Genomic DNA, 11,472 nt, shown 5'->3' with positions numbered 1-11,472 from the left:
GCCCAGAGCGCTGCGGTTATCTGGAACCTCTCTGTCGCGGTAGCCCCGTGACATGTTGTCACTCTTTTTGCTAATTTACCTACAGTATTTTTTGGCAAATTTTTGTATAGCAGGAGGGGAGCTTGCATAGGACTCCTCCATAAGTCCCACATTAGTCACTTTCTGGCTAATCCTCAAAAGCCCATGACATTAATAATGAAAATCTTGATTTCTATAGTCCACGGGATGTTATGTCAATGTGAAAAGTTGGAAATGTTAATAATTCACCACTTAATCAAAAGCGCTGGTTAAATAGGAAAGTGCTAGTGCAAAATTCTCAGTCGTCAGAAATGTTACTACTACTTGCGGCAGCTCTACTGGGGTCAGCAGGTGAGATGGTGAGGATATGGGGTACCCATGAAATATAGGATGTGGGGGGATTTATTATAAAAAGCCAAAGATTATCATACAGGAGTCGTCATCTCAATGGTGTATATGTTCTAACTGTCTGGATCCTCAGGAAACAGGGAAGTAACGGTCTCGCTGACACTTTACAAGCAGCTTTCTGGTGTATTATATTGCCTGTAAGGGGTTAAATAGATAGATTTTTTTATTACAACACCTATTTATGGATTTTTATTAAGTTATAAGAAGGAGCATAAGGCAAATATCATGTTCGTGGCCAGGTACCATCTGCAGTCTGTCTCTATCCTTGCCTAACCCCAGTCCTCTTTTTGGTATAAATAGTTTTTTTTAACTTTTTGGGACGATCACCCAACTTTTCCACTCACTGACAGCATCAGAGATCTGAAAAACTGTAAAAAATTTAAAAAAGAAAAATATAAAAAATTCCAGAAAATTTCATGTTAAAATGATAAAGTTACAAATGAACATTTATGTCTCAAAATGTATTAAGCTCCCTGATATCCTAGGGTGAAATGTATGGAAAATATTCGCCATATTCTTCATTATTTTGCGTTTGTTTCTATTCCAAGCGCAGTTTCACTGTGTATTAAAAATTAAATAGAACTTATAGGATCCCTAAATATAAAAGTGCAAAAGTAGGCAAAAGAATATTGCATCCTCTCATTGATTGTAATTTGACTTATATGTAAAATTTATATATATATATATATATACAGTGGGGCAAAAAAGTATTTAGTCAGTCAGCAATAGTGCAAGTTCCACCACCTAAAAAGATGAGAGGCGTCTGTAATTTACATCATAGGTAGACCTCAACTATGGGAGACAAACTGAGAAAAAAAAATCCAGAAAATTACATTGTCTGTTTTTTTAACAATTTATTTGCATATTATGGTGGAAAATAAGTATTTGGTCAGAAACAAAATTTCATCTCAATACTTTGTAATATATCCTTTGTTGGCAATGACAGAGGTCAAACGTTTTCTGTAAGTCTTCACAAGGTTGCCACACACTGTTGTTGGTATGTTGGCCCATTCCTCCATGCAGATCTCCTCTAGAGCAGTGATGTTTTTGGCTTTTCGCTTGGCAACACGGACTTTCAACTCCCTCCAAAGGTTTTCTATAGGGTTGAGATCTGGAGACTGGCTAGGCCACTCCAGGACCTTGAAATGCTTCTTACGAAGCCACTCCTTCATTGCCCTGGCGGTGTGCTTTGGATCATTGTCATGTTGAAAGACCCAGCCACGTTTCATCTTCAATGCCCTTGCTGATGGAAGGAGGTTTGCACTCAAAATCTCACGATACATGGCCCCATTCATTCTTTCATGTACCCGGATCAGTCGTCCTGGCCCCTTTGCAGAGAAACAGCCCCAAAGCATGATGTTTCCACCACCATGCTTTACAGTAGGTATGGTGTTTGATGGATGCAACTCAGTATTCTTTTTCCTCCAAACACGACAAGTTGTGTTTCTACCAAACAGTTCCAGTTTGGTTTCATCAGACCATAGGACATTCTCCCAAAACTCCTCTGGATCATCCAAATGCTCTCTAGCAAACTTCAGACGGGCCCGGACATGTACTGGCTTAAGCAGTGGGACACGTCTGGCACTGCAGGATCTGAGTCCATGGTGGTGTAGTGTGTTACTTATGGTAGGCCTTGTTACATTGGTCCCAGCTCTCTGCAGTTCATTCACTAGGTCCCCCCGTGTGGTTCTGGGATTTTTGCTCACCATTCTTGTGATCATTCTGACCCCACGTGGTGGGATTTTGCGTGGAGCCCCAGATCGAGGGAGATTATCAGTGGTCTTGTATGTCTTCCATTTTCTAATTATTGCTCCCACTGTTGATTTCTTCACTCCAAGCTGGTTGGCTATTGCAGATTCAGTCTTCCCAGCCTGGTGCAGGGCTACAATTTTGTTTCTGGTGTCCTTTGACAGCTCTTTGGTCTTCACCATAGTGGAGTTTGGAGTCAGACTGTTTGAGGGTGTGCACAGGTGTCTTTTTATACTGATAACAAGTTTAAACAGGTGCCATTACTACAGGTAATGAGTGGAGGAAAGAGGAGACTCTTAAAGAAGAAGTTACAGGTCTGTGAGAGCCAGAAATCTTGATTGTTTGTTTCTGACCAAATACTTATTTTCCACCATAATATGCAAATAAATTGTTAAAAAAACAGACAATGTGATTTTCTGGATTTTTTTTTCTCAGTTTGTCTCCCATAGTTGAGGTCTACCTATGATGTAAATTACAGACGCCTCTCATCTTTTTAAGTGGTGGAACTTGCACTATTGCTGACTGACTAAATACTTTTTTGCCCCACTGTATATATATATATACTTCTTTCCTTGGAAAAGATTAGCAGAATATTTACCCTCTGTGTTTACTGAAGAATGTCTACAAGATTGAAAAGAAGGGCAATTATATTTCTTATTTATTTAATACATTTCTATATTTATGATTCCTTTTAAAAGAAAGTGGGTCTCAGCTCTCTGGTATCCAAGGGTGAAATATAGATGGCTGAATGCAAAATTAAGGTATTATATAGCAGGAAATATGAATACCAATCCCTAAAGTCACCCATGACTTTCGTCTGTCTACGTTTTATTCTAATCTGTGTTATTTTGTATTTTTACTAGTGCATGGCTATTCCATAGAGCGGATTATAGGAGGAGAGGAATGTCTCCCGCATTCACAGCCATGGCAGGTGGCACTCTACTATTTTGATAAATTTATCTGTGGAGGAGTGCTCATAAACGGATTCTGGGTTTTAACAGCTGCTCACTGCAACGTATCGTAAGTGCCATATTTACCTATATGCTGGTTTTCCGTTACTAAACACTGAAAAACACTGAAAATTTGTAGGACTTTGAGCATTACAAATTATTATGTGTGCAAAGTCGATACAGTGGACCTGAGCCACTAACAGCTAAAGTGCATCAAATGTAAGGTGCTGCTAAAAAGAGTGCACATAAAGTATGTAGGGAAGAGTAAAAGTAGAAACTTACATTGGTAACCCAGTTACAACGAAGGTGCTCCCCCACCCCAACGCGCGTTTCGTGTGGTCACTTCCTGAGGAAGTGACCACATTAAATCACAACATGTTTCTGCTCTAGGAGAGCCTTCCTCAGGTGCATCTTTTATTACACCTGACAAAGGCTCTTCTAGAGCAAGAAATGTGTTGTGATTTTAATACCTATTTAAGTTTTTCATGCTTTCTTAATTATCACAAGTATGAAAAAATCTTTATTATTCATGGTTTTTTCAAATAAATTGAATTTGACAAATACAAAGTGTCTTCACCATTCTGGACATCGCCCGAAGATGTGGTTCACCTTTGACATCTGTTTGGGGATTCATTCCAACAGAGGGGAGAGCCTGTGATTTCTATTCTCACTTTTCTAATGTTATGTTATCTTTGTTCAATAGGAATATTCAGGTTCGGCTTGGAGAACATAATCTGAACGTGGATGAGGGAACAGAGCAGTTTACGTATGCCGCAAAAATATGTCCTCACGAGAACTACAGCTTACAGACATACGACAATGACATTATGCTCCTGAAGCTGGCAACACCAGCTAGACTTAATGAATATGTGAATATTATTTCATTGTGCGACATTGAGACACTGGAGCATTGTGACAACTGTCTGATCTCAGGATGGGGAACAACTACCAGTCCTCAGGGTAACAACAAAAATACAGATAACCAACAGTGTGCAATTATCAGCAAGAACTGTATAAGAATATAACTACTATAATACTGCCCCTATGTATAAGAATATAACTACTATAATACTGCCCCTATGTACAAGAATATAACTACTATAATACTGCCCCTTATGTACAAGAATATAACTACTATAATACTTCTCCTATGTACAAGAATATAACTACTATAATACTGCTCCTATGTACAAGAATATAACTACTATAATACTGCTCCTATGTACAAGAATATAACTACTATAATACTGCCCCTATGTACAAGAATATAACTACTATAATACTGCCCCTATGTACAAGAATATAACTACTATAATACTGCTCCTATGTACAAGAATATAACTACTATAATACTGCCCCTAAGTACAAGAATATAACTACTATAATACTGCTCCTATGTACAAGAATATAACTACTATAATACTGCCCCTATGTACAAGAATATAACTACTATAATACTGCCCCTATGTACAAGAATATAACTACTATAATACTGCCCCTATGTACAAGAATATAACTACTATAATACTGCCCCTATGTACAAGAATATAACTACTATAATACTGCCCCTATGTACAAGAATATAACTACTATAATACTGCTCCTATGTATATGAATATAACTACTATAATACTGCTCCTATATACAAGAATATAACTACTATAATACTGCTCCTATGTACAAGAATATAACTACTATAATACTGCCCCTATGTACAAGAATATAACTACTATAATACTGCCCCTATGTACAAGAATATAACTACTATAATACTGCCCCTATATACAAGGCTATAACTACTATAATACTGCCCCTATGTACAAGAATATAACTACTATAATACTGCCCCTATGTACAAGACTATAACTACTATAATACTGCCCCTATATACAAGACTATAACTACTATAATACTGCTCCTATGTACAAGAATATAACTACTATAATACTGCCCCTATATACAAGAATATAACTACTATAATACTGCTCCTATGTACAAGAATATAACTACTATAATACTGCCCCTATGTACATGAATATAACTACTATAATACTGCCCCTATATACAAGAATATAACTACTATAATACTGCTCCTATGTACAAGAATATAACTACTATAATACTGCCCCTATGTACAAGAATATAACTACTATAATACTGCTCCTATGTACAAGAATATAACTACTATAATACTGCCCCTATGTACAAGAATATAACTGCTATAATACTGTCCCTATGTACAAGAATATAACTACTATAATACTGCTCCCTATGTACAAGAATATAACTACTATAATACTGCCCCTATGTACAACAATATAACTACTATAATACTGCTCCTATGTACATGAATATAACTACTATAATACTGCTCCTATGTACAAGAATATAACTACAATAATACTGCTCCTATGTACATGAATATAACTACTATAATACTGCTCCTATATACAAGAATATAACTACTATAATACTGCTCCTATGTACAAGAATATAACTACAATAATACTGCTCCTATGTACATGAATATAACTACTATAATACTGCTCCTATATACAAGAATATAACTACTATAATACTGCTCCTATGTACAAGAATATAACTACTATAATACTGCTCCTATGTACATGAATATAACTACTATAATACTGCTCCTATGTACAAGAATATAACTACTGGGGGAAGAGGAAAGTGCAGTGGCCGTAGCAGCGGAATATGTCAGTGCCTGCCACAGACTAAGAGGAGCCTGATATGTCATGGACTCCTATACCCCACCCTGGAAACATCCCCTATCCTCTAAAAGGAATTTGATATTCCCTGGACCTCTATATGCCCCCCCTCCCCCACCCCCGTATTTTTACCATATGCTTTGGCAATGCTAACATGTACTTAGTCCTGCCAATAAAGCTCATTTGAATTTGAATTTGAATTTAACTACTATAATACTATGTACAAGAATATAACTAAGATAATACTGCCCCTATGTACAAGAATATAACTACTATAATACTGCCCATATGTACAAGAATATAACTACTATAATACTGCCCCTATGTACAAGAATATAACTACTATAATACTGACCTTATGTACAAGAATATAACTACTATAATACTGCCCCTATGTACAAGAATATAACTACTATAATACTGTCCCTATGTACAAGAATATAACTACTATAATACTGACTTTATGTACAAGAATATAACTACTATAATACTGCTCCTATGTACAAGAATATAACTACTATAATACTGCCCCTATGTACAAGAATATAACTACTATAATACTGCCCCTATGTACAAGAATATAACTACTATAATACTTCCCCTATGTACAAGAATATAACTACTATAATACTTCCCCTATGTACAAGAATATAACTACTACAATACTGACCTTATGTACAAGAATATAACTACTATAATACTGCCGCTATGTACAAGAATATAACTACTATAATACTGACCTTATGTACAAGAATATAACTACTATAATACTGCCCCTATGTACAAGAATATAACTACTATAATACTGCTCCCTATGTACAAGAATATAACTACTATAATACTGCCCCTATGTACAAGAATATAACTACTATAATACTGCCCCTATGTACAAGAATATAACTACTATAATACTGCTCCTATGTACATGAATATAACTACTATAATACTGCTCCTATGTACAAGAATATAACTACTATAATACTGCTCCTATGTACAAGAATATAACTACTATAATACTGCCCCTATGTACAAGACTATAACTACTATAATACTGCCCCTATATACAAGACTATAACTACTATAATACTGCTCCTATGTACAAGAATATAACTACTATAATACTGCCCCTATGTACAAGAATATAACTACTATAATACTGCTCCTATGTACAAGAATATAACTACTATAATACTGCTCCTATGTACAAGAATATAACTACTATAATACTGCTCCTATGTACATGAATATAACTGCTATAATACTGCTCCTATGTACAAGAATATAACTACTATAATACTGCTCCTAGGTACAAGAATATAACTACTATAATACTGCTCCTATGTACAAGAATATAACTACTGGGGGAAGAGGAAAGTGCAGTGGCCGTAGCAGCGGAATATGTCAGTGCCTGCCACAGACTAAGAGGAGCCTGATATGTCATGGACTCCCGTACCCCACCCTGGAAACATCCCCTATCCTCTAAAAGGAATTTGATATTCCCTGGACCTCTATATGCCCCCCCTCCCCCACCCCCGTATTTTTACCATATGCTTTGGCAATGCTAACATGTACTTAGTCCTGCCAATAAAGCTCATTTGAATTTGAATTTGAATTTAACTACTATAATACTATGTACAAGAATATAACTACTATAATACTACCCATATGTACAAGAATATAACTACTATAATACTGCCCCTATGTACAAGAATATAACTACTATAATACTGACCTTATGTACAAGAATATAACTACTATAATACTGCCCCTATGTACAAGAATATAACTACTATAATACTGTCCCTATGTACAAGAATATAACTACTATAATACTGCCCCTATATACAAGGCTATAACTACTATAATACTGCCCCTATGTACAAGAATATAACTACTATAATACTGCCCCTATGTACAAGAATATAACTACTATAATACTGCCCATATGTACAAGAATATAACTACTATAATACTGCCCCTATGTACAAGAATATAACTACTATAATTCTGACCTTATGTACAAGAATATAACTACTATAATACTGCCCCTATGTACAAGAATATAACTACTATAATACTGTCCCTATGTACAAGAATATAACTACTATAATACTGCCCCTATATACAAGGCTATAACTACTATAATACTGCCCCTATGTACAAGAATATAACTACTATAATACTGCCCCTATGTACAATAATATAACTACTATAATACTGCCCCTATGTACAAGAATATAACTACTATAATACTGCCCATATGTACAAGAATATAACTACTATAATACTTCCCCTGTGTACAAGAATATAACTACTATAATACTGACCTTATGTACAAGAATATAACTACTATAATACTGCCGCTATGTACAAGAATATAACTACTATAATACTGACCTTATGTACAAGAATATAACTACTATAATACTGCCCCTATGTACAAGAATATAACTACTATAATACTGTTCCCTATGTACAAGAATATAACTACTATAATACTGCCCCTATGTACAAGAATATAACTACTATAATACTGCCCCCTATGTACAAGACTATAACTACTATAATACTGCCCCTATGTACAAGAATATATCTACTATAATACTGCCCCTATGTCCAAGAATATAACTACTATAATACTGCCCCTATGTACAAGACTATAACTACTATAATACTGCCCCTATATACAAGACTATAACTACTATAATACTGCTCCTATGTACAAGAATATAACTACTATAATACTGCCCCTATATACAAGAATATAACTACTATAATACTGCCCCCTATGTACAAGAATATAACTACTATAATACTGCCCCTATATACAAGAATATAACTACTATAATACTGTCCCTATGTACAAGAATATAACTACTATAATACTGCCCCTATATACAAGAATATAACTACTATAATACTGCTCCTATGTACAAGAATATAACTACTATAATACTGTCCCTATGTACAAGAATATAACTACTATAATACTGTCCCTATGTACAAGAATATAACTACTATAATACTGCCCCTATGTACAACAATATAACTACTATAATACTGCTCCTATGTACATGAATATAACTACTATAATGCTGCTCCTATGTACAAGAATATAACTACTATAATACTGCTCCTATGTACATGAATATAACTACTATAATACTGCTCCTATATACAAGAATATAACTACTATAATACAGCTCCTATGCACAAGAATATAACTACTATAATACTGCTCCTATGTACATGAATATAACTACTATAATACTGCTCCCTATGTACAAGAATATAACTACTATAATACTGCTCCTATGTACATGAATATAACTACTATAATACTGCTCCTATGTACATGAATATAACTACTATAATAATGCTCCTATGTACAAGAATGTAACTACTATAATACTACTCCCATGTACATGAATATAACTAATAATAATAATAATAATAATAATCTTTATTTTTATATAGCGCCAACATATTCCGCAGCGCTTTACAGTTTGCACACATTATCATCACTGTCCCCGTTGGGCTCACAATCTAGAATTCCTATCAGTATGTCTTTAGAATGTGGGAGGAAACCGGAGTGCCCGGAGGAAACCCACGCAAACACGGAGAGAACATACAAACTCTTTGCAGATGTTGTCCTGGGTGGGATTAGAACCCAGGACCCCAGCGCTGCAAGGCTGCAGTGCTAACCACTGAGCCACCGTGCTGCCCATAACTGCCACAGCTCCTATGCACAAGAATATAACTACTATAATACTGCCCCTATGTACAAGAATATAACTACTATAATACTGCCCCTATATACAGGAATATAACTACTATAATACTGCTCCTATGTACAAGAATATAACTACTATAATACTGCCCCTATGTACATGAATATAACTACTATAATAATGCTCCTATGTACAAGAATATAACTACTATAATACTACTCCCATGTACATGAATATAACTACTATAATACTGCTCCTATGTTCAAGAATATAACTACTATAATACTGCCCCCTATGTACAAGAATATAACTACTATAATACTGCCCCTATGTACAAGAATATAACTACTATAATACTGCCCCTATGTACAAGAATATAACTATTATAATACTGCCACTATGTACAAGAATATAAAAACTATAATACTGCTCCTATGTACAAGAATATAACTACTATAATACTGCCCCTATGTACAAGAATATTACTACTATAATACTGCTCCTATGTACAAGAATATAACTACTATAATACTGCTCCTATGTACAAGAATATAACTACTATAATACTGCCCCTATGTACAAGAATATAACTACTATAATACTGCCCCTATGTACAAGAATATAACTACTATAATACTGCTCCTATGTACAAGAATATAACTACTATAATACTGCCCCTATGTACAAGAATATAACTACTATAATACTGCCCCTATGTACAAGAATATAACTACTATAATACTGCCCCTATGTACAAGAATATTACTACTATAATACTGCTCCTATGTACAAGAATATAACTACTATAATACTGCCCTCTATGTACAAGAATATAACTACTATAATACTGCCCCTATGTACAAGAATATAACTACTATAATACTGCTCCTATGTACAAGAATATAACTACTATAATACTGCTCCCTAATATTTCCTCCCTATCAGAGACGTACCCTGATGTTCTTCGGTGTCTCAATGTTACGACTTTTCCTGATGCTGAATGTCAGCAGTTTTATGACGACGGCAGCATTACTGAGAACATGTTCTGCGCTGGACACCGTGATGGAGGGAAGGATTCTTGCCAGGTAATATTTGGGCGTTGAACTGCACAGCAGCCGCGTTCTTTATATCTATAAACATGATGACAAGCTCTGCGTAGCAATCATTATAGCAAATTCCTGCGCCTGAATACTTTGAATGTTCGGCTTTCAGACCAGATTGTCATTTTTTGCTGTCAGATCATAATGAACTTCTGCAAACAACCGTTTCTTCTTGTATCATACAGGGAGATTCTGGGGGTCCTCTGGTTTGTGGTTCCCACTTATGTGGAATCATTTCATGGGGAGATCCAATCTGTGGACAGCCCGATAAACCCGGAGTCTACACCAAAGTTTGCAACTATCTTGCCTGGATTAACTACGTGATGGAAACTGAAGATGGCCGAATATGTAGAAATAGCTAGAGCGGGAGGCCAATATGATACGTGGCCGTGTCTTCTGTGCCAATATCTGTGTCACTGATACCTACTACTGGTGATGAGGAATGATAAGTAAGAAATAAAAATACTAAAAAAGTAAATGTACAAAGAAGACATGTCAATAAAATTTTGATTTTTTTTCTCATGTATTTCTTGTAAAAATTATATAATTCATACAATAAAGAATGATAAAGCTAGTATACACATTGTGTCCAGATAATACATACACTGCCCAGATATTGCACACAGTGCCCAGATATTACACAGTGCCCAGATAATACAAACAGTGCCCAGATATTACACACAGTGCCCAGATAATACACAGTGCCGAGATAATACAAACAAGGCCCAGATATTACACATAGTGCCCAGATATTACACACAGTGCCCAGATAATACAAACAAGGCCC

At 35.3% G+C, this 11,472-nt stretch overlaps 1 protein-coding gene across 1 annotated transcript; it reads left to right on the top strand.

Moving 5' to 3' along the window:
* The first annotated feature begins 324 nt into the window (after positions 1–324).
* On the top strand, positions 325–11,258 carry LOC138651770 (trypsin-like). Its single transcript, XM_069742267.1, has 5 exons — positions 325–369; positions 3,039–3,195; positions 3,829–4,085; positions 10,531–10,670; positions 10,871–11,258. Exons 1-5 carry the CDS (start codon positions 330–332, stop codon positions 11,045–11,047), a joined length of 771 nt encoding a protein of 256 aa, XP_069598368.1. The 5' UTR covers positions 325–329; the 3' UTR covers positions 11,048–11,258.
* Positions 11,259–11,472: the final 214 nt, after the last annotated feature.

This window comes from Ranitomeya imitator, chromosome 10, assembly GCF_032444005.1.
Source record: "Ranitomeya imitator isolate aRanImi1 chromosome 10, aRanImi1.pri, whole genome shotgun sequence".
In the NCBI taxonomy this organism is placed as follows: Eukaryota; Metazoa; Chordata; class Amphibia; order Anura; family Dendrobatidae; genus Ranitomeya; species Ranitomeya imitator.
This window is presented reverse-complemented; position numbering and strand designations above follow the sequence as displayed.

Bases quoted from the DNA above. Each gene is read 5' to 3' on its own strand.
- LOC138651770 (XM_069742267.1), top strand. From the start codon at position 330: ATGTTACTACTACTTGCGGCAGCTCTACTGGGGTCAGCAG. The intron at 4,086-10,530 runs GTAACAACAAAA...CCTCCCTATCAG, and splicing joins AACAACTACCAGTCCTCAGG to AGACGTACCCTGATGTTCTT. The intron at 10,671-10,870 runs GTAATATTTGGG...TGTATCATACAG, and splicing joins GAGGGAAGGATTCTTGCCAG to GGAGATTCTGGGGGTCCTCT.